This window comes from Eleutherodactylus coqui, chromosome 1, assembly GCF_035609145.1.
Source record: "Eleutherodactylus coqui strain aEleCoq1 chromosome 1, aEleCoq1.hap1, whole genome shotgun sequence".
In the NCBI taxonomy this organism is placed as follows: domain Eukaryota; kingdom Metazoa; phylum Chordata; class Amphibia; order Anura; family Eleutherodactylidae; genus Eleutherodactylus; species Eleutherodactylus coqui.
The window spans coordinates 39,773,577-39,800,751 of record NC_089837.1 but is presented as its reverse complement, the minus strand read 5'-3'; the positions used below and the strand labels follow the sequence as shown (position 1 = coordinate 39,800,751).

The window sequence follows — 27,175 nt, the reverse complement described above, 5'->3', positions numbered from 1 at the left end:
GCCTGATTGCCCAAAACTCTCTCAGATTAGAAAATAGATTCTTCTCCTGGGATATCCGAGTTTCTCGTACTGTGTCCTACTCCAAATAGGCACCCCAACTTAGTTGGGATGCATCACTGGTCAATAAGATCCAAAACGTTTGAACCGTAGACCTCCTGTCCATCAAGTTGCTCCACCAATGAAGTGAGAATCGGGTCCCATAAGACAGGGTGCAATTCTTGTTTAACCCCTTGAGGGAATGGTTCCAATGGCTCAAAACCTTCTACTGAAGAAGTCAAAAATGCCAACGGGACCATGGTAGAGCCTCTATTGCCATGAAATCCAAAGATCTCATCATGGTTCTGATTATTGTTGTCCTGGAAACAGACAAATTTAGCAGTAACTTATACTCTCTTTCTGCCCTCGTAATTGTCAATTAATCCCAGATTCTTTTTCTCTGTCTTGGGCAGGGTGTCTGATTTGTCCCAGTTTATCATCCAACCTAATTGTTCGAGACACTCTGTAGTTACACAAATTTGGTGTGTTAAGACTTCTTTGGAAGTTGCAAGCAGGAGCCAATCGTCCAGATAAGGGATGATAGACAATCCCTGAACCCTGAGAGTTGTTGCTACCACAAAAGTTTTTTCACAAAGATGAATAGAGCAGATGAGATACCGAAAGGCAGGGCTGTAACCTAATAATGTTTGATGACTCCTGCCACCTAAATGCAACTCTTGGAAATTTTCTGTAAGGACAGACAATTGGTATATAAAGGTATACATCCTTCAAATTTACAGTGGCCTTAAAATCCCCCAGCTGTAGAATGTTTATAACAGATCTGATTGTCTCCATTCTGAATCTTGTCTTCCATATATAGCTATTTAAACATCTGAGATCTATGATCATTATTAGAGATGAGCGAGCACCAAAATGCTCGGGTGCTCGTTACTCGAGTCGAACTTTCCGCGATGCTCGAGGGTTCGTTTCGAGTAACGAACCCCATTGAAGTCAATGGGCGACTGGAGCATTTTTGTATATCGCCGATGCTCGCTAAGGTTTTCATTTGTGAAAATCTGGGAAATTCAAGAAAGTGATGACAACGACACAGAAACGGATAGGGCAGGCGAGGGGCTACATGTTGGGTTGCATCTCAAGTTCCCAGGTCCCACTATTAAGCCACAATAGCGGCAAGAATGGGCCCCCCCCCAACAATTTTAACTTCTGAAAAACCCTCATTAGCAAGGCATACCTTAGCTAAGCACCACACTACCTCCAACAAAGCACAATCACTGCCTGCATGACACTCCGCTGCCACTTGTCCTGGGTTACATGCTGCCCAACCCCCCCCCCCCGCACGACCCAGTGTCCACAGCACACACCAAAGTGTCGCTGCGCAGCCTTCAGCTGCCCTCATGTCATACGCTGGCCTCATAGCCACACCACCCTCATGTCTATTTATAAGTGCGTCTGCCATGAGGAGGAACCGGAGGCACACACTGCAGAGGGTTGGCAGGGCCAGGCAGCGACCCTCTTTAAAAGGGGCGGGGCGATAGCCCACAATGCTGTACAGAAGCAATGAGAACTCCAATCCTGTGCCACCTCCATCAGGAGCTGCAAACGTGGGCATAGCAATGGGGAATCCGTGTGCCACACACTATTTATTCTGTCAAGGTGTCGCATAGCTCAATCGACACTGCAAGGGGAAAGCCGTCTGCGCTCTGCCCCCTACCCAAGTCAGTCAGTGTCTTTGTGCCAGACAGGTCAAACACAGCGATGGGAGCTAAGTTTGCACCAACAGCATAGGCGGGTCCTAGGAAACCCAAGACATGAACCAAAAATTGATCTGACCGGCCAAGCATGGCAGACTTGCACCACGCCCACGACATAGGCCTCGGCCCACAGCTTCAGCAATCCTAGGCAGGAAGTGCACAAACCCTCAGCAATCGCGGGCCTACAGCGGACTCCAATGCTAGCGTAGCTGTGCACGTCTCATTAGCGCTGTATTGCTCCTGTAGTTTGGCCCAATGCAGTGCCCCAGATAGTAGAGCTAACGTCAGATTAAATACAGGTGGGCTTCGGCCCACACTGCATGCCCCAGTCAGACCGGGTTTTTTTATAGTCACAGGCAGGTACAACTCTGCAATGGGAATTCCATGTGCACCCACAGCATGGGTGGCTCCCTGGAACCCACCGGTAGTACATAAACAAATCCCATTGCATTGCTCAGCACAGCTGAGGTAACGTCAGACTAAGTGCAGGTGGGCTTCGGCCCACACTGCATGCCCCAGTCAGACTGGGGTTCTTTATAAGTAGACACATGCAGTTACAACTCCGTGTGGACAGCATAGGTGGGTCCCAGGAAGCCACCGGCGGTACATAAATAAATCCCATTGCATTGCCCAGTACAGCTGAGGTAATGTCAGATTAAATGCAGGTGGGCTTCGGCCCACACTGCATGCCCCAGTCAGAGTGGGGTTTTTTATAAGTTGACACAGGCAGGTACAACTCCTTGTGGACCGACAGCATAGGTGGGTCCCAGGAAGCCACCGGCGGTACATAAATAAATCCCATTGCATTGCCCAGCACAGCTGAGGTAATGTCAGATTAAATGCAGGTGGGCTTCGGCCCACACTGCATGCCCCAGTCAGAGTGGGGTTTTTTATAAGTAGACACAGGCAGGTACAACTCCGTGTGGACCGACAGCATGAGTGGGTCCCAGGAAGCCACCAGCGGTACCTGAATAAATCCCATTGCATTGCCCAGCACAGCTGAGGTAACGTCAGATTAAATGCAGGTGGGCTTCGGCCCACACTGCATGCCCCAGTCTGACCAGGGTTTTTAATACATAGACACAGGCAGGTACAAATCCCTAATGTGAAGTCCGTGTGGACCCAAAGCATGGGTGGTTCCCAGGAACCCACCAGCGATACATAAACAAATCCCATTGCAGTGCCCTGGACAGCAGAGCTAACGTCAGATTAAAAACAGGTGGGCTTCGACCCACACTGCATGCCCCAGTCAGACTGGGGTTCTTTATAAGTAGACACAGGCAGGTACAACTCCATGTGGACCGACAGCATGGGTGGGTCCCAGGAAGCCACCGGTGGTACATAAATAAATCCCATTGCATTGCCCAGCACAGCTGAGGTAGCGTCATATTAAATGCAGGTGGGCTTCGGCCCACACTGTATGCCCCAGTCTGACCGGGGTTTTTAATACATAGACACTGGCAGGTACAAATCCCTAATGTGAAGTCCCTGTGGACCCACAGCATGGGTGGCTCCCTGGAACCCATCGGCGATACATAAATGTATCCCATTGCAGTGCCCTGCTCAGCAGAGCTAACGTCAGATACAATACAGGTGGGCTTCGGCCCACAGTGCATGGCCCAGTCAGACTGGTAATATGTACCTTAACAGTAACCGGGTTGGTGGGAATGTGGTGGCGACTGCGGACCTAGTAGCGCGGCTTTATTTAGTTGGTTTTCGGAATGTGGCCAGCATTAAGTGGGCCGTGGCGGGGGGATGGTGGGGGGGGGGGTCTCTCTTGTGTTGTTAAAGGTGAAATTCTTGGACTGCCACCAGACGGACCAATGCAAAGGTATTTGCCAAGAATGTTTTCATTGTTGGAGGAGGGGGATGTTTTTGAGGCACTACGTGTCCTCTCCACGTGTCCGTGGTTATATGCACCTTAACAGTAACTGCGTTGGTGGGAAAGGGCCTCGCCACCACCATGTCTTTGGGAAGCCTCCGTTTCCACACCCCAGTGACATAGCATTAGCAGCGGTATAGGCAGAGCCGAGAATTAGTAACATTTCAGCGGTAGCATTAGGGACAGGCCCCAGTAACAGATCACTAGCAGCATTATAGGGGGAGCACAGTATTAGTTCCATTTCAGTAGTAGTAGCACTCAAGACAGGCCCCAGTAACAATTCCGAAGCAGCAGTATAGAGGGAGCACAGTCTTAGTTCCATTTCAGTAGTAGTAGCAGTCAAGACAGGCCACAGTAACATTCCCGTTGCAGCAGTTTAGGGAGATAACAGTCTCTTGCACATTTCAGTAGTTGCAGTATAGACAAGGCCCCAGTTACATTTATGTAGCAAAAGTGTAGGCCAAGCCCACACACCTTGCTGTACCATGAGTGCAGGCGAAGCCCTTAAAAATTACTAGGATTACACTGTAGGCGAGGGCCCAAAAAAATTGGTGTACCAACAGTACTAATGTACCTCAGAAAAATTGCCCATGCCCAACCAAGAGGGCAGGTGAAACCCATTAATCGCTTTGGTTAATGTGGCTTAATTGGTAACTAGGCCTGGAGGCAGGCCAGTTAAAATAAAAATTGATTCAGGTGCAAGCTTCAACGCTTTAATGAGAATTGTAACGTATAAACATTGTTTACAAAAGTAATATGACTGAACCTTGTGGGCCTAAGAAAAATTGCCCGTTCGACGTGATTACGTGAGGTTTCAGGAGGAGGAGGATGAATATAATACACAGATTGATGAAGCTAAAAGGTCCCCGTTTTTTAGGGTGATAGAGCACGATGCTTCCATCCGCGGGTGCAGCCTACGTATTGTTTAGGTACCGCTGCTGTCCGCTGGTGGAGAAGAGAAGTCTGGGGAAATCCAGGCTTTGTTCATCTTTATGAGTGTAAGCCTGTTGGCACTCTCAGTTGACAGGCGGCTACGCTTATCCGTGATGATTCCCCCAGCCGCACTAAACACCCTCTCTGACAAGACGCTAGCCGTAGGACAAGCAAGCACCTCCAGGGCATACAGCGCGAGTTCAGGCCACGTGTCCAGCTTCGACACCCAGTAGTTGTATTGGGCAGAGGCGTCACGGAGGACGGTCGTGCGATCGGCTATGTACTCCCTCACCATCCTTTTACAGTGCTCCCGCTGACTCAGCCTTGACTGGGGAGCGGTGACACAGTCTTGCTGGGGAGCCATAAAGCAGTCAAAGGCCTTAGAGAGTGTTCCCCTGCCTGCGCTGTACATGCTGCCTGATCTCCGCGCCTCCCCTGCTACCTGGCCCTCGGAACTGCGCCTTCTGCCACTAGCGCTGTCGGATGGGAATTTTACCATCAGTTTGTCCGCCAGGGTCCTGTGGTATAGCATCACTCTCAAACCCCTTTCCTCTTCAGGTATGAGAGTGGAAGGGTTCTTCTTATACCGTGGGTCGAGCAGTGTGTACACCCAGTAATCCGTAGTGGCCATAATGCGTGTAACGCGAGGGTCACGAGAAAGGCATCCTAACATGAAGTCAGCCATGTGTGCCAGGGTACCTGTACGCAACACATGGCTGTCCTCACTCGGAAGATCACTTTCAGGATCCTCCTCCTCCTCAGGCCATACACGCTGAAAGGATGACAGGCAAGCAGCATCTGTCCCCTCAGCAGTGGGCCAAGCTGTCTCTTCCCCCTCCTCCTCATGCTCCTCCCTCTCCTCCTCAACACGCTGAGATATAGACATGAGGTTGCTCTGACTATCCAGCGACATACTGTCTTCCCCCGCCTCCGTTTCTGATTCCAAAGCGTCAGCCTTTATGCTTTGCAGGGAACTTCTCAAGAGGCATAGCAGAGGAATGGTGACGCTAATGATTGCAGCATCGCCGCTCACCATCTGGGTAGACTCCTCAAAGTTTCCAAGGACCTGGCAGATGTCTGCCAACCAGGCCCACTCTTCTGTAAAGAATTGAGGAGGCTGACTCCCACTACGTCGTCCATGTTGGAGTTGGTATTCCACTATTGCTCTACGCTGCTCATAGAGCCTGGCCAACATGTGGAGTGTAGAGTTCCACCGTGTGGGCACGTCGCACAGCAGTTGGTGCACTGGCAGATTAAACCGATGTTGCAGGGACCACAGGGTGGCAGCGTCCATGTTGGACTTGCGGAAATGTGCGCTGACCCGGTGCACCTTTCCGAGCAGGTCTGACAAGCGTGGGTAGCTTTTCAGAAACCGCTGAACCACCAAATTAAAGACGTGGGCCAGGCATGGCACGTGCGTGAGGCTGCCGAGCTGCAGAGCCGCCACCAGGTTACAGCCGTTGTCACACACGACCATGCCCGGTTGGAGGCTCAGCAGCGAAAGCCAGACGTCGGTCTGCTCTGTCAGACCCTGCAGCAGTTCGTGGGCCGTGTGCCTCTTCTCTCCTATGCTGAGTAGTTTCAGCACGGCCTGCTGTCGCTTGGCCACCGCTGTGCTGCCACGCCGCGCGACACCGACTGCTGGCGACACATCTTGATTGCGAGACAGAGGTTGCGTAGGAGGAGGAGGAGGGTGGTTTAGTGGAGGAAGTATACACCACCGCAGATACCAGCACCGAACTGGGGCCCGCAATTCTGGGGGTGGGTAGGACGTGAGCGGTCCCAGGCTCTGACTCGGTCCCAGCCTCCACTAAATTCACCCAATGTGCCGTCAGGGAGATATAGTGGCCCTGCCCGCCTGTGCTTGTCCACGTGTCTGTTGTTAAGTGGACCTTGGCAGTAACCGCGTTGGTGAGGGCGCGTACAATGTTGCGGGAGACGTGGTCGTGCAGGGTTGGGATGGCACATCGGGAAAAGTAGTGGCGACTGGGAACCGAGTAGCACGGGGCCGCCGCCGCCATCATGTTTTTGAAAGCCTCCGTTTCCACAGCCTATACGGCAGCATCTCCAGGCTGATCAATTTGGCTATGTGCTTGTTTAACGCTTGAGCGTGCGGGTGCGTGGCAGCGTACTTGCGCTTGCGCTCAAACAGTTGCGCTAGCGACGGCTGGACGCTGCGCTGAGAGACATTGCTGGATGGGGCCGAGGACAGCGGAGGTGAGCGTGTGGGTGCAGGCCGGGAGACGGTAGTGCCTGTGTCCTGAGAGGGGGGTTGGATCTCAGTGGCAGGTGGCACAGGGGGAGAGGCAGTGGTGCAAACCGGAGGCGGTGAACGGCCTTCGTCCCACCTTGTGGGGTTCTTGGCCATCATATGCCTGCGCATGCTGGTGGTGGTGAGGCTGGTGGTGGTGGCTCCCCGGCTGATCTTGGCGCGATAAACCTTGCACACCACTGTTCGTCGGTTGTCTGCACTCTCAGTGAAAAACTGCCACACCTTTGAGCACCTCGGCCTCTGCAGGGTGGCATGGCGCGAGGGGGCGCTTTGGGAAACAATTGGTGGATTATTCGGTCTGGCCCTGCCTCTACCCCTGGACACCGCACTGCCTCTTCCAACCTGCCCTGCTGCTGCACTTGCCTCCCCCTCTGAAGACCTGTCCTCAGTAGGCTTAGCAAACCAGGTGGGGTCAGTCACCTCATCGTCCAGCTGCTCTTCCTCCGAATCCTCTGTGCGCTCCTCCCTCGGACTTACTGCCCTTACTAGTACCTCACTGATAGACAGCTGTGTCTCATCGTCATCGTCTTCCTCACCCACTGAAAGCTCTTGAGACAGTTGTCGGAAGTCCCCAGCCTCATCCCCCGGACCCCGGGAACTTTCCAAAGGTTGGGCATCGGTCACGACAAACTCTTCCGGTGGGAGAGGAACTATTGCTGCCCAATCTGGGCAGGGGCCCGAGAACAGTTCCTGGGAGTCTGCCTGCTCCTCAGAATGTGTCATTGTAATGGAGTGAGGAGGCTGGGAGGAAGGAGGAGCAGCAGCCAGAGGATTCAGAGTTGCAGCTGTGGACGGCGTAGAAGACTGGGTGGTCGATAGATTGCTGGATGCACTTTCTGCAATCCACGACAGGACCTGCTCACACTGCTCAGTTTCTAATAAAGGTCTACCGCGTGGACCCATTAATTGTGAGATGAATCTGGGGACCCCAGAAACTTGCCTCTCTCCTAATCCCACAGCAGTCGGCTGCAATACACCTGGACCAGGGGCTCGGTCTGTGCCCACACCCTGACTTGGGCCTCCGCGTCCTCGCCCCCGCCCACATCCTCTAGGCCTACCCCTACCCCTCAGCATGGTGTATTATGAGATTAGCAGAAACAGAACGCTGTAATTAAATGTGCCGCTTATTGGCCTGTGGTTGGAGGCTGACTTTGCTTACGGAACGCACAGCAGAGCCAGGAAACAATTATGCGCAAACCTGTAGTGAGACCTAGGTGCATATGACTGAGCTACTGGAATTCACAGCGCAGAACCAGTCAAGTGGCCAAAGGCCAGTGGTAGGCCTTAAGTATTTTGCTTCTATTTTTTCAAATGGTGAAGTGAAACACCAGACAGACACTGTATGCAGTGTATATTATGTATACTGTTTCCCTCTGGCGGGATGACGGCGGTCATGTAACGGGCACAGCAGAGCCAGGAAACAATTATGCGCAAGCCTGTAGTGAGACCTAGGTGCGTATGACTGAGCTACTGGAATTCACAGCGCAGAACCAGTCAAGTGGCCAAAGGCCAGTGGTAGGCCTTAAGTATTTTGCTTCTATTTTTTCAAATGGTGAGGTGAAACACCAGACAGACACTGTATGCAGCATATATTATGTATACTGTTTCCCTCTGGCGGGATGACGGCGGTCATGTAACGGGCACAGCAGAGCCAGGAAACAATTACGCGCAAGCCTGCTGTAACGCTTAGCTGGGTATTAATTAGTGACTACTACCCCCAGCAGACACGCACTACACTGAAGACGGTCACAGGCAGCCCAAATATAGTATTTTTCCCCAATTTTTTTGAAAAAGCCCACTGCCTATATAGCCAGTATACCTCTTTCCCTGCCTCACCAGTACTGCCCCTATACTCTGTAAAATGACTGCAGACTGAGGACGCTATGGTCTGCACGCCTGATGTACAAAAAAAAAAATTGTGCAACACTGCTAAAAGCAGCCTCAACAGTACTGCACACGGTCAGATGTGGCCCTAAGAAGGACCGTTGGGGTTCTTGAAGATGAATATAACACCTAACACTCTCCCTATAGCAGCTACAGCAAGACAGCACTTTCCCTGATCTCTGTAGTATGCATCTGTGGCGAGCCGCGGGCGGGGCAGATTTAAATACTTGGGTGTCATCTGATCTCCCCAGCCACTCACTGCAGGGGGGTGGGATAGGGCTGGAATGTCACAGGAGGAAGTTGTAATGCCTTCCCTGTGCTTCTATTGGCCAGAAAAGCGCGCACATTTCTCAGGGAAAGAAATGTAATGGAGTCGAACACCGCGTGGTGCTCGTCTCGAGTAACGAGCATCTCGAACACCCTAATACTCGAACGAGCATCAAGCTCGGACGAGTACGTTCGCTCATCTCTAATCATTATCCATCTTCCTTTAGATTTTTTGATTAGAAAAATCGGAGTAGACACTCATTTATATCTCTGCAAAGGGTACTTCCACTAGCGCAGTCTTGCTTATATATCCAGAGATGGTGCCCTCTAGGGCCGCCTATTTCTATTTGCACAGATGAGAGGTGCAAACAAATCATAGAATGGTAGAGTTGGAAGGGACCTCCAGGGTCATCGGGTCAAACCCCCTGCTCAGTGCAGGATTTACTAAATCATCCTGGACAGATATTTGTCCAGCCTTTGTTTGAACACGTCCATTGAAGGAGAACTCACCACCCCCATGGTAACCTATTCCACTCATTGATCACCCTCACTGTCTAATATCTACTCTGTGTCTTTCAGTTTCACCCCATTGCTTCTAGTCTTTCCTTGTGCAACTGTGAATAGGGATGATCCCTCTGCACTGTGACAGCCCTTCAGATATATGTAGACCGATATTAAGTCTCCTCTCAGCCTTCTTTTTTTCAAGCTAAACATTCCCAGATCCTTTAACCGTCCCTCATAGGACATGATTTGCAAACCGCTCACCATCTTGGTAACTCTTCTCTGAACTTGCTCCAGTTTGTCTATGCCTTTTTAAAAGTGGGATGCCCAAAACTGGACAGAGTATTCAAGATGAGGTCTGTTTAAGAATGGGTAGAGGGGGATAATTACCTCACATGATCTAGCCTCTATGCTTCTCTTAATACATCCCAGAATTGTGTTTGCTTTTTTGGCTGCTGCATCACATTGTTAACTCATGTTCAGTCTATAATCTGTTAGTATACCCAAGTCTTTTTTACATGTGCTGCTGCTTAGCCCAATTCCTCCCATTTTGTATGTGCTTTTTTCATTTTTCCTGGCCAGATGTAGGACTTTGCATTTCTCCTTGCTTAATACCATCCTGCTAGTTGCCGCCCACTGTTGAAGCTTTTCTAGATCTTTTTCAATACTTTCTCTCTATACCCTAGTGTTAGCTATTCCTTCTAGCTTTGTGTCATTGGCAAATTTGATCAGTTTTCCATCAATTCCCTCCTCCAGATCATTTCTAAAAATGTTGAACAACACTAGGCCTAGAACAGAGCATTGTGCTACCCCACTTGATACATTCTTCCACTTGGATGTGCAGCCATTTATGACCACTCTTTGAGTACGATCACTCAGCCAGTTGTGAATCCACCTAATAGTTGCCTTGTCAATCCCATATTTGGACATTTTTTCAATAAGTATAGTATGGGATACTTTACTAAAGTCAACATATACTATATCCACCACATTACACTGATCAACCCAGTCGGTGATTCTGTCATAGAAGGAAATTAGATTCGTCTGGCATGACTTGTTTGTTACAAACCCATGCTGGCTCTGGTGAATTACTCCATTTTTATCCAAGTATTTGCATGCATGCTGTATAATAATTTGTTTCATGATCTTTCCCAGTATAGAAGTCAGGCCCACAGGCCTGTAGTTTCCTGGATCCACCGTCTTTCCTTTTTTGAAGATAGGGACAACATTTGCCCTTTTCCAATCTTCTGGGATTTCTCCTGTTCTCCAGGAATTTTGAAAAAGATTATAGCAAATGGTTCAGCAATTACCTCCGCTGCTTCCTTTAGTATCCTAGGATGTAATTCCTCTGGATCTTGAGACTTGAATTCATTTAAGTTAGCTATGTGTTCCCTCACTATCTCTCTGCTTATAGATAGCATGCATTCTTGTATCCCAGCAATAGCACGGGGAAGATCAGATGATGTTTAGAGATGAGCGAGCACGCTCGGATAAGTCAGTTGCCCAAGCGAGCCTCGCTCTTCTCGAGTAACTGCATTCTTGTCCGAGCGTGTTCGGAGGGGGCAGCGGGGAATAGTGGGGCGTAGCGGGGGAGAGAGTGAGAGAGATCTCTCTCTGCCCCCCGCTACCCCAAACCGCTCACCCCCACCGCCCCCCGATCACGCTCGGACAAGAATGCAGTTACTCGAGAAGAGCGAGGCTCACTTGAGTAACTGACTTATCCAACCGTGCTCCCTCATCTCTAATGATGTATTATCTACTTTCTGGTAGAAAACTGTTACAAAATAGGAATTAAAACGTTTGGCCTTCTCAACATCATTCTTAACCAATTTACCATTTTTATCTTGTAAGCATCCTACAGCATCTTTGACTTTTCTTTTGCTTTTGACATACCCCCAAACTCTTTTTTTTTATTGCTTTTGGCTTCTGCTGCAAGCCTCAATTCATTATTAGATTTAGCTTTTCTGACACTTGCCCTACAGTTTCTGCAGACCACATTATATTCTTCTTTAGATATTCCCCCCCCCCCCCCTCTTTCTATTTGATAAACATATTTTTCTTCCTTTATAACCTGTATGTAAGTTCTGTGTTCATCCATCCTGGTCTCTTTAAATGCTTCCCATTCTTCCTTCTTTTAGGCATTGTTAATGATTGTGCTTTGAGAATCTCATTTCGCAATATTTCACAACCTTCTTGGATGTTTCTGTCCTTAAGGACATCCAGCCATTGGATTCTTCTTATCCTCTTTCTGAGTTCATGAAAATCTGCCTTTCTGAATTCCAACCTTGAGGTTTGTGTTTTCTCAGGTCTTCCTCTTGTTTTATTCAAATTTCAAGGATAGCATGATCACTGCCTCCTCAACCATTCCCTCCCTTTTGATAAGAATTAAGTCCAAGATAGTAGATCCCCTTGGTTTCTCTTCTACCTTTTGGAAGATAAAGTTGTCAGCAAGAGCGGATAAGAATTTGTTGGATCCATTACTTTTACCTGAGAGAGATTCCCACCAAATGTCTGGATTGGTAAAAATCCCCCATGATCACTATGTCATGCTTTTTTGAGAGCTTGGCCATCTGAAGTAGAAAAAGTTTATCAATATCTTCTGCTTGTCAGGTGGCCTATAGTAAATGCCTAAATCAGTGTCTTGGAGGTGATATGAAATTTATTACATAACCTGAGTCTATTATCTCTAGAACCCAAAGGTCCTGAATTGATTCTGACCAACTCTAGAGGAAGAGAGTGAGTGTCTAATATACCCGGGGTGCGGGAAGGGCACAAATATTGTGTCAGAAATCTGGATTCTTCTGCCTTGCCTCTTAGTGCATCTAGCACCCCTTCTCTGACTCATTTTTAGTCTGCAGGCCCCTTGGGGGAGATCTGACATTTCTTGACGCATGCCCCGGGCCCTGAAAGGACTTCGGGAAGGATTTCACCGTTTTATCCACTAGCCCTCCATGATTTTATCAAGCTCAGAGCCAAATAGCTTGCTCGGCTCGTACGGAAGGGTGCAAAGATGGTACTTTGAAGTGTCATCTGCTGTCCATGGTCAGAGCCATAGGGTTCACGTAGCAAGACCCAGACCCTTTGCAGCATGTCTTGTATGCAGTGCTGATCCATCACAAAGGAACTCAATCTTGAGGTTGCGCTCTTCAAAGGCTGAAATAATATCTCTTGGTACCCCATTGTCTATGTCTCTTTTGGCCAGAGCTAGATCTTTCCTTAGTCCCTGAGCCACTTCATTGGAGGCCACTGCCACAGAACACTGTGCAGAAGATGCCGTATAGCACCTTCTTAAGGTGCTATTGGCCCAACAGATCCTGAGGGCTTGATCCATCTTTAGCTGTATTGCGATAATTTTGTTTCTCCTAAATTGGGAACATGGTCTTATAATGTCTAGAAAGGATTGATCCTTCCTCTAGATGATTTTATTCAGCCATCATTGCTTTATTCAGAGCATCATCTACTTTGAAGACCCTAGGTCCTCTAGAGGTGAACTCCAATTCTTCCCCCACATTAACATCCTGGTCCTTTGACGGTCCAACAAAATGCTGGAAAAGAGAGGGCTAACTATATCTTGGTATAACACGTGGGCGAATGGAACCGCGAGACTACGTCACTTCCAAATGCATTGCCTCCGGGAAATGACGCCTAAGCGAGTAAAGTAGCCCTCAATCAAAAAGGCACTGTACCTAGCTACACGCCAAATTCTCACCTCCATACCGGTGAAAGAACTCTGTCAAAACCTCAAACCAGTGACCATACCTCAAACAAGCGTGACAGCCACATGTAAGTAGTCTACTTGCATAAAGAAGCCAGCTTGACCGGATGGCTAATCAAGTCTTGTAACACACGCCTGCGAAAAGGAACAGGGAGTTGGAGACCAGCTAAGGTGAGAAAACATAAACTTTATTATTGCATGACAGCCACATGGTAGGTGAAAAAATATAGATAATAAGGAGGCTATCATCCATCTGTTCCCCTCACAGGACAGAAAAACACTAAATCGTTAGAAGTAGTAGGAGGCGGGGCTTACCATTAGTTTACTTTTTCCCTAAATGGGGAAAATTGGCTTCTACCTCATTGGGGTTTTTTTAAATCAAAATTGAGGGTAATAGGCTGAATTGGATGGATATGTCCTTTTCGGCCTAAAATACTATTTATTTGTTTATGTCATTAAAAATTCCATCTGTGCTCTCATTTCACTGGGGTAAAATACCCCATCATTTGTGCTGCTGGGGCACATAAGGAAAGTTGTGGAATATTCCCACCATCATGCTCTCAAATCAATATCAGGTTTCTCTGATGCAAAGGAACGATGGAATAATTCTCCACAGCAACATCTATAGAAATAGTAACTACTTAACAGGCCTTGCAATGTGACTAGGGAGATAAGCCAAGCCAGAAAACCCATGTACATACAGCTGTTTTAAGGTTATTGCCTATCATCAGTGTACAGTAGGATTCTGGCTGGCTAGGTGATGGCCAACATTGTGAGTCCAGAGGAGTAATGATTCTCCTGGTGGCGTTCTCCACAAGAAGAAATATAGCCCTTCAGACTTCGGATTCTCTAATAAACTGCCATTCATGCCTTCTTATCAGATTCTTCAAGACTTCCTGTTATTTGACTATAGTCTTGCCCTGATTACATGGTGTGTCGTGAAATTTCTACGGGATTGTAGTCAGGGACTACAGGCTCCATAAACATGTTATTTTGAAGGATGGGACAATGATAGTAAGCAAATCTAAAATTATGTTATTCTAGTTTTCACATGAACAAGACTTTATAGTTGTGTTACCATCTACAGAGCAGGACTTCTACATTGGACACAATTCAAGAATCTTCCATGGTCATCCTCTGATCATTACGTGTCACATTTTTTATTTTATAGAAGTAATTTTTTTCTCCTCTGTGTAAACCTTTTTTGTTATTGCCGTTTGGCCAATTGAGTTTTTTGTCAGGGAAAGTTCACACATTGGAGTTGCTGCGGTATTTCGGCTGCGAAGTTCATACAGAAATTCTGCAGTAATATACAGTACTATGTAAATGAACGGGACTTAACAACCCCCCTTCACTTATAGTGGATAAATTCCACAGCAGAATAAAGAAATAATGCAGATTTTGAAGAGACTGAATTCCGTGGTGAAAGCGGTATTGAAATCCACAGCTGGATTTTTCATGCAGATTTGTGATTTTTCATGCAGATTTTATGTGGATTTTTTCCCGCAGTGTGTGAACCTCCCTTTGCCTAAAGTATCATTTACACTGATAGATGATCGCTCAAAAGTCGCTCAAACGATAGTTCAAGTGACAGTTTTGAGCGATCATCTTTGCATACTTTATAGTAGCTAATTAGCTACTATAGAATATGCAACTGGAGCGGGACACAGCCGTGGCCACTAATAGAACAATACAGCTGTTTTGCATTTGCAAACAGCTGTAGTGTTCTCTGAGCTTACAGCCCTTGCCCCGCTGTGAATTCACAGCAGGACACAGGCACAGGGAATCTTATCAGTGCAGCCGGCTGATAACAGCCTGTTCCACTGATAACAGCTGATGGCTGAATTCTAGCAAGCTAGAATTCAGCAATCAGTGACTCATGCATGAAAACTGCATGATGTATCTGCATTTAGACTGAACGAAAATCACTCAAAAGACTGCTTTGAGCGATTTCTGAGCAATTCTCGTTGTGTCTAAAAAGGCCTTAAAAGGGATTATCTGTCCGTCTGTTGTCACAGGTGGCTCTGTAATCTTGCCCAACAGTGGCGATAATGGTGCTCTGCTCAGCTGTCACACAATGGCAAGAATAACGTATAAGGATACATCTGAAATAAACAATTGTTTTGTCACAGGTGACGCCAGTACTCCAACCTGAACTCCCAAGTGTAGTGGTGGTGAAATAACTTGAGATGAGTCCAGTAGCTTGTATTAGTAAACTGGGAGCACGCAGGTTTACTGAAGCTTTTGTGAATACAGATGAATTATAATTAACTTGTTGCAGCATTGAGGATGTAGCAGAATCAGTAATGATGCAGTAACTTAGCACGTGGAAAACAGTAGATTTGTACTTTAAAAAACAATTTCTTCAACGCTCTTTCTATTCGCCTAGAGCAGTGTTTCTCAACTCCAGTCCTCAGGACCCCAAAACAGGCCATGTCTTCAGGATTTCCTTAGTATTGCACAGATGATGTAATTATTGTCAGTGCCTCAGACATTGCTACCAGTGTTCTTACTATAGGCCATCTTGAAAACATGACCTGTTGGGGGTCCTGAGGACTGGAGTTGAGAAACACTGGCCTAGAGGTTACTCAGTAATGACTTTCCCTCAGCATTGAATAGCTGGATGGCTTACTGGAAGTGTATGATGTAGGTGTTGGATGTTAGTTGAAAATGGCCGCTGAACTAATCCTGGCTTTGAATTCACTGTGTAGTTTAACTCACTGTTTTGGCCTCCAACTCAGATCTCCTCACTGCAGGACAGATAAGGGAGCTGAAATGGACCTCACTACCCTTGCTGGCTTTATAAAACACTGCACACATGGCTGAACTGCTAACACACCTCCTCTCCAACCATGATTTGTTGCAGACTCCTTTCTCCTCCAACTGCTCTCAACTCACTCTCTGCTCAGTCTCCTCTGACTCGTCCTTCACTTCCTCTCTCACTTCACGCACTTTTTCTTCCTCTCCACCCACTCTGCATAGGGACTCATGTTAAGGTTTCCCGCCCTGAACTCAGTGGACCAATCAGTGAAGGCGTGACAAATAGGCAATAGGTAACCAGCACTAAGCTCTCAGCTTAGGAAGGGGAGAAACGGTTTCTCTGACATGAGGCACCTTCTATGCAAAAGGAAAGCTCATAGACAGGCGTGCCAGGACAAAAGTTGATCTGGCAATTCTGGAGGACCCTCAGTGCCACTACAGTTGACCGGCTGGCAATCGTCCACATGTGCCACAATTGTACTTTGGGGATAAGTCAGAGATTCTCATACTGCTGTTGGACAAAGGTGGTAGCCACCTGACAGACAGCCTATCTGGGCGTCAGCTGTAGATGTACAGACCCCGGAGATGCATCTGCTCGTGTAGGTCCTGGTGCATTGCCAGCGACTTCAGCTGCCATCTTGGGCCCAATGATCCCATGTTCTGATAATTTTGCGGATTCGGTCCGCCTCGCGGATTGCAATAAGCAGTCTGCCTTACAGATAGAGGAAGCTCCTCTTCACCCCACGTAATCGTTTGAGTACCCTATTTCCCCCAAATCGTTAGCCAGGTAGCGCGCTGTTCTGGCTGCCTCAACACAACCTGTTATGTAGAAAGGTTGGAGCAGGTTCCAGAACCTGCATGCTCCGGTGTGTTGGAGTTTCCCCCTTGGTTCTTGCTTCAACAAAATGAAGCCCAGGACAGGGAAACAAACTACCGCATGTGTAGTATCATTTGGTAACCCATACAAGATATGAACTGTTCCAATGGTTCCCCAAATTGTCTTATGAAGCAACAAACAGACAAGAAGAAGTTTCTAAAGCCACAGAGGGAACCACAACAGGTGAAGCGATAGCAGTTCTGCCTAAAACTCAGCAGCAAACAGGACTGAGGAGAACCTATCCATGTTTATGTCACCCTGGTTACACTGAAAGTGATCGGCAAACTAAATCCTGGCCACGGTCTAAGGCTACCCCGGTGGCAGAAGAGACAACTTATTTTTCTCCTAGAGGCTAGCTATATCCCTCCTCCCGAGTGGGGAGATGGTGACCTTGCTACCGAAAACAACAATTTTGAAGGGTCTCCCCCTGTTTACAGAAAGGGGAAAGACAGGACTTTTAGGGGCCTCCCAGTCATCGTGAATGCCTCCTTTCTAAAAGCTATATCTGTCACAATGACAGCTAAGGTCACTGCAATAGAGGCCCTGAACGATCTTCCTGCTAAAGAAGAACTGAATAATGTGAAGTTCAGCACTGCAGAGGTCCAACATATCCTCAGGGATGCTTCTCGTAGAAGCCCATCGCCCCAACATGTCAAGGTGACACCTGAAGGACCAAAGACAAGTGCTGAAACTGAGGACAAATATTACCAGCAATTAGTTTTAGGCACAGTGATTTTGTTCCAAGTAGACAGAGGGTTTCGGTTCATCCTGGAGGATGAAACCCAGGAGGTAATATTTGTAAACAGATGGGCAGAGAAACAAATAGAGATTTCTGCATACCTACATAACTTACAGCAGGGAGAAAAGGTATATTTTCTAAAGAAAGAAGGCAAAAAGGAATCCTGTGCTGAGAGGGTAATACGTCTGTTGCAGCGTTGCTGAGATCGCTGCCGGAGTGACTAGTCTGTTGCCCGTTTTAGAGGTGGTTTCCACCTTCTGGCTCAGTGGGTGTGATTTGCTGTGGTCACATCTGTTGGTAATTAGCTGGCTATTTATCCTGGCTAGAGACTGAGTTGAATTGCTGTGTATTCTCAGTTGCTTCCTGTTTCAGACGACCGTATATCGGCCGGGTATTCACGGCATCTCTCTCTGCAGGGGGAGGAGGCTGGAAGAGCCGGAAGTAGTGCTCTGAGCTCCCGCCCCCTCTCTGCCCCTCTGCAATGAGGGGAGGTGGGACGGGGGTGGAGCTAATTCATGGAACTTAGCACTGCTGCCGTCCCGCCTCCTCTCATTGCAAATAGTGCAAAGGGGCGGAGAGGAGGCAGAGAGGGGGTGGGAACTCAGAGCCCTGCTCCAGGCTCTTCCAGCCTCCTCCCCCTGCAGAGAGAGAGACGCCGTATATCGGCCGGCGTGAATACCCGGCCGATATACGGTCGTCTGAAATACCTCTTAGGGTGGCTTCACACGAACGTGTTTTTGTGCGTACATAGGTGCGCTCCAATGTACATGCAAAAACTCGCATGACTGCAGGTCCGTGCATTGTTTTCAATGGAGCTGTGGCTGCTGCTGGTGGCTCCATTGAAAACAATGGTCTGCCGACACCCCTGCATTCTTTTTCAGGGAAGGGCTTTACATATAAGCCCTTCTCTGAAAAAGAAAAATTTTAATGTAAAAAAAAAAAAAAAATTATATATATATGCTTACCCGTCCGCCGCTACCGTGACTCCCGCGGGGATGAAGAACACATCTGCCACATGCGGAAGATGTTTCCTTCATCCACACTAGGTAAAAGAATTCCCTGCTGCTACATCTGCAGCAGAGGAATTCTTTAATTCTCTACTGCAGCTGTCACACATGTCAGCTGTGGTAAAGGATTCTGCTGCCAGCGACCCCTTCAATTGATTTCAGGGAAGAGCTTTAAATATAAGCCCTTCCCTGAAAATCAAGTAAAAGTGGTTTAAAAAACAAAAAAAATAGATACTCACCTTGCTTCAGCTACCGGGGCACAGCCGCGTCTTCTCCTGCTGTCCCCTGCACTGTGGATTTTAAATCCCAGCTGCTGAAAGAGCTGAATGTGATTGGCTGAGGTGCTCAGCCAATCACAGGCAGCTCTCGCCGAATAAATGACGGGTGAAAGCTGCCTGTGATTCACCCTGAACTCCAGCTGGCTGAATTCCCTTCTTTCTGTGACATTGCGTACATTACTGGCATTCTCCTTCCTGCAGGGCAATGTACGCTATGTCAGTAGTTCACAGCCTAGCAGGGAGCGCTGAATGTTATGCCTAGCTAATGCCGAGCCTACACTGACCTGTAGGAAGAAGAAAGCCGCTGCATAAAAGGAAGAAAAGAATCCGACCGGCTTGTGGTGAGGTGACTCTGGGGTCTGCAGGACACAGGGGATCGTCGGGGAGAAGATGCGGTAAGGAGACTCCCTTGGGAGGAATAGGCAAGTATTTTTTTATGACAGAACCACTTTAACCCCTTAGTGACCATCCCATAGTGTTTCTCTGTCCTCGCTGTCTGGGCTTTAATCCTCAGGGCCATAAAAACACGCTCGCCCTGGAGATTAAAGCCACGGGGGCTGTGGACATGACAGCTCCATGCTGTCAGCTGCGACAGGTATCCGACAAACTGGAGCTGTTATGGGGGGCCACGATATCTGACCCCTGGTCACGCGATCACCACTATCTACCAGAGAACAGCAATCACATAAAAATGTTAAAAAGGTAAAATAAAGTTAAAGATTCAGCTTTCCCCATGGATAGGATCCATGAAGGGAGCTGAAAGTACTCACCCCCGTCCTCCGCGATGTCCCGTAACATTCTGGTCCTTCACGGATCTTACATCGCCCTTTGCGCATGCGCACCAGACGTAAATGTCAGGCATGTGCGCAGAAAGGCTCGCGGCCTTGGAAGATAAAATTACGTGCCTAAGAGTGACTACCCACTACAGTTTTTTTTCACTGCGAAATTCACAGCAGGGTCTGCAGGGGTCTATGGGACTTGCAATGTTAAAATCGCGATCGCGCAAAATCGCAATTTCGCGCTAAATTGCAGAAAAAAAACGCTGCGAATTTCGCAGTGAAAAAAAAAACTGTACTGGGTAGTCACCCTAAGGCCCCTGGATTTATCGAGGACCTTACTAAAATGATGGACACATGCGCAAAAGCTGCGGATTGCCGGGGTATTTTAAAATCTTCCTGTTCCTGGCTACCAAACATGGCCGAGAGTCTGGAGATTTTACGGGGGCCCCGCGGTACGTGAGTCTTGGTCACGTGATCACTGTTATCCAATGGATAACAGCGATCATGTAAAAGTTAAAAAAAAGCTAAAGTTTCACCTCCCGTCATGGATTCCAACCATGAGGGGAGGTGAAATTACCTACCTAAGGCCTCCGGTGATGGGATCCTTATTCACAGACCTTTCCCCAGCTTCAGCGCATGCGCCCATTGCCAAAGTGACAGACGCAAGCTCAAAAGCTGGGGAGGACTCTGGAAATTTAAAATCTCCTTGCTTCTGGCTATTGAAAGTAGCATAGTGCCTGGAGCAGTGACTGAGGGCCGTGTTGAGCGGTTTCTGGTCACGTGATCACCGTTATCCAATGGATAATGGCAATCACGTTAAAGTTAAAAAACAGTTGAAGTGTTATGCTGCTTTCGGTTTGGACCCCCTTGTGCATAGAGAAATAATATTAGGGCCACAATGGGTATGTTTCTGAATACAGGACAAACAAGGGTATCCATTTTGGGGTGTAAATCCTCATTTTTATGTGCACTATAGGAAAAAGAACCTGTCTTTAAAATGACATATTTGCAAAAATATGAAATTTTATTTTTTTTCCTCTAAATTGCATTACCTCCTGAAAAGAAACTGTGGGGTCAAAATACTCCTGACCCCCTCATTGAATACATTAAGGGGTGTAGTTTTTATAATGGGGTCATTTGTGGGGGTATCTATCATTCGGACACCTATGAGCATTTGCAATCTTGGCTTAGTGTAGGAAAACAAAGTGCTCCTCAAAATGTTAATAATTAATGTTAAATTTGTACGTCTCCTAAATGGTTAAAAAAAGTTTTTCAATGTGCTTCCAGAATAAAGTAAACTGATGGAAATATAGATCTCATCAAAAATGTGTACAGTATGTTTGCACATATTTGAGATATTACAGTTGAAAATGTGAAAAAATGAAACATTTTTCAAAATGTTCCCAATTTTGGCACTTTTAATAAATATACATAAATTCTATTGGTCTATTTTTACCACCTAAATGAAGTACAACGTGTGGTGAAAAAACAATGTCAGAATCACTGGGATATGCTAAACCTTCACTGAGTTATTCTATGTTAAAGTAACGTGTCAGATTTCCAAGATTTTGTTTGGTCATTAAGGCGCAAACAGGCTTGGTCACTAAGGGGTTAAGAGTAAAAGCGCCTTTATTTTCTTCACTGCTGAGCTCCGCCCCCTTATAGCTTGATCACATGATGGTGACATCATCACAGGTCCTTCAGCCACTACTTCTCCTCCTCACTGCTGGGCTCCGCCCCCTTACATGCTGATCACATGACGGTGACATCATCACAGGTCCTGCAGCTGTTGCCGTGGCCCCTGCTGTTGTGCTGTTCTCTCTGTTATCAGTCAGCAGAGGATTTCCCATTAAAGGGTGAGATACACAAGCAGGTTTTTTTGCAGTTTTGTTGCATTTTTTTTACGTGTAATTTTTGAGGTAAAAATCCCTCGTGTATATTAAACCATCGGAAATAATGGGCTGTCGCAACGAGCGAGTTCTGTGCGTCTCACTGCGTTACTTTTGGCTGTGTCCATACGGAATTAGGCCAGCTTCACACAATTGCGCTCTCAGCGTATTGTATTTGCGCACTGCACAAGGTTTTTTTTTTACTGTACCTTTTCTGTTGGCAGGCATGTTAATTTGCGCGGCAAACCAGGGGAAGAAAATTATGGCAATGACTACTATGTGGGGTCATAAGGAGGTATTATTGCTTGTTGTGGGCACTATGGGGTAAATACTGCTGTGGAGGCACAACAGAGGGCAGTCTTATTATTTGAAGCACAACTAAATATGCTGAGGCTGGTGTTCCTGATCTTCTAAGGTCTTCTCTTTGATGCGGTAGACATCTTGCTACCATGTTTCCCTGTTTTATATTAAACTTTGCCCCAAAAGAGGCACTAGGTCTTATTTTCGGGGAAGGTTTTGTTATACTTGCCTAGCAGACTCAGTCCAGGTCCGTACCGCTGCTCTCCTCAGCTCCGACTCGATTCCCCCAGTCCTCGACGCTCATACAACATCACTTCCTGGTTACAGAATTCATAAATCCCACCTCCAGGAAGCGATGGCTGTGATTGGTTCTTCAACTGCTACTCAGCCAATTAATGCAGCGCTGAATGAACCATTGCGATGGCTGTGATTGGTTTATCCAGCACTGCATTGACCGGCTGAGCAGTGTTGAAGAACCAATTGCAGCCATCGCTTCATGAAGGTGGGATTTATGAATTTCATAACCAGGAAGTGATGTTGTACAAGCGGCTGAGGACTTTGGGAACCATGCCGAAACTCTAGAGAGCAGGGGGAGGAATCTGGACCGAGTCTGCTAGGTAATATATTCTTTTTTTAATGTAGTGTAACTAGGGCTTTTTTGGAGGGTAGGGCTTATATTTCAGATTATTTTATGAAAAGAGGGACAAGAAAAAAGAGAGGTGAAAGGAGGGTTGGGAGGTACGCACAAGCCACCTAGTGAAGGAGGAGGGAGTAGGGGGTAAGAAAGATGCATTACAAGTGGGGAGATAGCTGGAAAGAAGGGGAGGAACAAAGAAGAAGAAGAGAAAGGAGCAGAGGGAGGAAAGGAAAAGAAGAAAAACAAAACAAGCACCTCAAGCTGACCCGAGCACCAAAACTCCATCTACAAGCCACCGCTCAAACCCTGAGAACATGCAAAACATCATCCAGACCTCCCATGTTGCATAGAATGCCAGCCATTTAGCATCTTTTGCCCTGAGTTCCTCCATATAGCTGACTTCATCCAGGGCTATCGCCCAACTCAGACGAGGCCTGGGATTTCCAGAGTCAGGGTATCACTGTGTTAATGGCCAGAACAAGGAACCTAAGGATGTCCCTTATACTAGCCACAATAGATCCTGGTAAAATCGATAAGAGCGCGATCTCTGGAGTGAGTTTCAGAGTGCTATGCAGGGCCAATATCTCCGACCATATGCCAGCAATACCTGGGACAGGACCACCAGATGTGAGACCAAAAAAACCCCAAATATATGTGTTTTTTTTTTCTTACAACGTTTACCTTTCGCAGTAAATAATGTGTTTACTTTAATAGATCAGACTTTTATAGTTGCAGCGATACCAAATATATTTTTTGGCTTTTTTATTCAGATTTTTTTAAATTATAAATATAGGAAAAGGTTTTTTTTTATTTTGCTTATTTCATTTCTTTTAATTACCTTTTTTTTTAAATGAAAAAACTTTTTTTTTTTTTAAACTGATGTTTACAGTTTTTTAGTCCCCCTAGGGGACATGAACTTGCTATGGTTTGATTGCTCCTGCAGACAACAAGGCCATTTTCCTTAGTTTTAAAATTGACCGGGATGACAACGAGGCCAATGATAAAATGTAGGATAGCATTGGGGCGAAGCGCGATGCTACACCAGGACAAAATCTGGAAAAGTAGTGATATCGGCATCGCAACTACCGTAAACGCAGGATAGTGCAAACCACTGTTTTCCCCAGAGCCATGTATGGATGTGACAGCTGGACTGCAAAAAAAGCTGATAGAAGGAGGACTGATGCGTTTGAGCTGTGATGCCAGCGAAAGCTGCTGCGTATGTCTTGGATGGCAAAAGTAACAAACAGAGAAGTCCTGAACCGTATAAGAGCCAATATATCACTGAAGGGCAAGATGACCGGGCTCAGACTGACATATTTTGCCCATGTAATGCGAGCAGAGTCGCTAGAAAAATCTATAATGCTTGGACAGATCAGTGGCAAAAGAAGACCCGGCCACCAAAGAACACGATGGCTGATACTGTCAGAGCGGATACTGGCATGGATATCACACAACTGAAAGAAGCCGTGCAAAACCGAAAAACATGGAGGGAGCTCGTCTTTAGGGTCACTGAGGGTTGTGAATGACTAAACTGCTAACAACAACAACAACATCATACTGCAATCTGACAGGCATGACTTGATAGGCAATGTACAATGGCAACCTTACGGGCTTTCATAATGGACCCTGGCCACCATGGCAACCAAACGGCACCCCGTGATCTCATTGTGGGGGCTGTTCAGGACCGCTGAACTCGGATCGGTGCATTAAAAAGTTGCTGTCAGAATTGATGGCAGCTTTTAAAGGATTAACAGTAGAGTTCAGCGAACATACTCTGCCAAGCTTGAAGCTCGTTCGAGTATTAGCGTACTCGATGGTGCTCGCTACTCGATCAAGAGAGAGAGAGAGAGAAAGAGAGAACACGAACCAAGAAAAAAGAAAAAAAAAGCTCGGGACCTGGCGTCCCACATACAAAAATGCTCGAGTCTCCCGTTGTAGTCAATAGGTTCGTTACTCGAGTAGAGCTCTCGAATTTTACGAAAAGCTCGACTAGAATAACGCGGACCCGAGTATTTGGGTGCTCGCTCATCTCTACTCATCTCCTGACCTGTGAATGTACTTAAACCTAGAATAATGTGGCAAAAGGGCACCTACTGGTAATTTAATCTCCATACAAGACCTGACTATTCCTATTACAATTGCATAGTAGTATTGGTAATCTTGTTTGTTGCCTTCATTGTTCGAATTTTACGAAAAGCTCGACTCGAATAACGCGGACCTGAGCATTTGGGTGCTCGCTCATCTCTAGTTAACAGCTATTGTGGATGGCTGTCAGCTCTAAAAAACAGCTGGCAACCACAAAACTCTGAAACTGCATAACATAATTAGACGTCATGAAGCGTTAAGGGGTTAACTCTTGTGTAGAAGGTTGTGAGAACCTATTTCTCTCAATGCTCAGTAGGTTTCTGTATATCACACATGAGGATGTTCCCTGTATGATTTAGAGGTTTGTTTTTTTTTGCTTAAAAGGTCGGCAGTACTAGAACCCTCAGCTGATTCAGTTTTCTGAAATTCTCCTCTAAAATCATCCTTCTCCTAATTGGTCCACCAAGGATGGACAGAAACATGAATGAAGTTACCAAAAGAATATTAAACTTCACCTTGGAGATCATCTACCTGCTGACTGGAGAGGTAAACGTTTTTGTCATCTTTATTGTATTATGTTACAAGTCAGACTAAGGTAAGAGAAAATCTATTCTAGGAAGTAATAGGAACAATCCAGTGTCCTGTATAACGGCTTCCAGACCTTCCAAGTGAGGGAGAACTAAAGAACTGAACAGCACAGAATGTGAAGATCGGCCACCAATATGGTCAGTTCTGTATGGTGGGAACCAATGAGCTAATAGTAATGTTGTAGGAGCAATGAGAATGGGAAGTAGGCTCCTTGAAATGAGGAGGGAACCAACTAACAGCCAGGAGCCAGCAGGATCACATGGAGTAAGTTTGGCCTGAAGACTTGGATATTTATCACTATTTTTTCTGTTAGTTTCTTGCCTCCTTTGAAGCTTTTCATCATGTCCCACATTTCAAATCTTTCCTCTAGTCTATAAAGAAAAAGTTCTTCAAGTCTTTCCTGATCAGTTTTATGCTTACAGGGGTTGTCCCGCTGCCAAAATAGTTTTTTTTTCCTTCCCTACTAATGACCTGCAAAGCAAACTGAGTAAAACGTACAACATGACGTTTTTTTAAACAGTTGATCTGCTTGCCTGCATCCTACTGTTCTTCTCCTTGTTCTTCCTTCAGTCTGAAGCATTGAAAGATGCCGCTGTGGTCCGCTTCTCACGATGCACCTCGGCATCTTCTCTCCCGCTTGATAGTCACCACTGGAAGCTCCAGGGCCTGTTTCTTACCCTCACCATGGCAGGCAGACAGTCCAGGAAATCAATGCTCTGAGCAGTCACCGCACAATGATGGCGATTGCGCATGCGTGAATATGCAGAAGCGCAATCATGGCCTGACGGGAGCTACGGCGCTTATGCGAAAATTAAGATGTTCGTTCACGACAAGCTCTACGGCACATGTCCAACAAGAGGAGCAGACTGCAGCGAGAATTTGTGGTATCCAGGGACGACCACATCGTCAACACGGGGTGGAGGGGGGGCACTCTGTATGGCTCATTTACAATGCACAAAGTATATTACAAAGTGTATTGTAATGGCCATACAGAAGTGCTTACATTCATTTGTCACGACGGGACAACCCCTTTAAGATCTTCCACCAATTCTGTAGCCCACATTTAGGCACATCCCATTTAGTTTCTTTCCTTCTCTAACATATGTAAAGATCTCCATTTTGTCCTCCTTTTCAAATCTTCTATCTAGGCTATAAAGAAAAAGGAATACGTTCTTTCAGTCTCTTCTGACACATTATATGGTTAAGATACACCACCAGTTTGTATTCAGTTTTTGGACTCATTCTGTTTTATCAATGTCTTCTTGCAGATGAGGTCTCCAGAACTGAATACAGTATTCCAGATGTGGTCTCACCAGACCTCTATACATCGGGATCACAATCTCCCTCTTTCTACTGATGGATGAATACTGGGTTCAGTTCTCTGTGTCTCTCTCCACACACAGGATTACACAATGGTGAAGAAGACACCGGGTGACAGTGCGACTCCCAACAGCCATCTCCATGAGTCAGGAGGATGGAGCAGGAGCCAGAGCCCCATCACAGAGGCTCATCCTCACTTACTGATACATGAGCAGAAGATCCTAGAACTCACCAACAAGATCACTGAGCTGCTGACTGGAGAGGTGACACTGCTGGGAATGCTGGGAAATTATACAGTAACAGCACTAGAGGAGTCTGGGTAATGACGGTATCATTGTGTGTGTCAGGTTCCTATAAGGTGTCAGGATGTCGCTGTCTATTTCTCCATGGAGGAGTGGGAGTATTTAGAAGGACACAAGAATCTGAACAAGGATGTCATGATGGAAAACCACCAGCCTCCGATATCACAAGGTAAGGAGATATATATATATACATTTCTGCCGCCTGTTCTTTATACATGGCCAGACTTGACCAATCTGCAACAAATTTGCAAAATTGGTAAGCCCCCCACTTCTCAAGGTTTTAGACCAGATTTCAGCTGTCTAAAACTTAGTGTTCTTGAAATATTCGCAAAAAAACAAATACAATTGACAAGTGACTGGACTAATCTATACCAAATTTGCCACATAGGTAAATTTGGCACTTCGGAGGGCA

General features: G+C 46.7%; 3 protein-coding genes across 3 annotated transcripts in view; 2 read left to right on the top strand and 1 right to left on the bottom strand.

Moving 5' to 3' along the window:
• Window positions 1–27,175, bottom strand: part of LOC136607801 (zinc finger protein 605-like) — a 432,755-nt gene that overhangs the window by 250,623 nt on the left and 154,957 nt on the right. The window lies entirely within an intron of this gene.
• The window catches only part of LOC136608755 (zinc finger protein 271-like), a 122,218-nt gene that overhangs the window by 91,212 nt on the left and 3,831 nt on the right, over window positions 1–27,175 (top strand). The window contains exon 6 of the mRNA XM_066589128.1: window positions 205–209. Within this exon, the coding sequence (XP_066445225.1) occupies window positions 205–209 (5 nt within the window). The remainder of the gene's footprint in view (window positions 1–204; window positions 210–27,175) is intronic.
• Window positions 21,410–26,832, top strand: LOC136608610 (oocyte zinc finger protein XlCOF29-like). Its single transcript, XM_066589121.1, has 3 exons — window positions 21,410–21,498; window positions 24,938–25,099; window positions 26,545–26,832. Exons 2-3 carry the CDS (start codon window positions 25,022–25,024, stop codon window positions 26,782–26,784), a joined length of 318 nt encoding a protein of 105 aa, XP_066445218.1. The 5' UTR covers window positions 21,410–21,498; window positions 24,938–25,021; the 3' UTR covers window positions 26,785–26,832.

Excerpts from the sequence above, each read along its gene's own strand:
- LOC136608610 (XM_066589121.1), top strand. The coding sequence starts at position 25,022 with ATGGACAGAAACATGAATGAAGTTACCAAAAGAATATTAAACTTCACC. Across the intron at positions 25,100-26,544 it reads TCTACCTGCTGACTGGAGAG|GATTACACAATGGTGAAGAA; the intron begins GTAAACGTTTTT and ends CTCCACACACAG.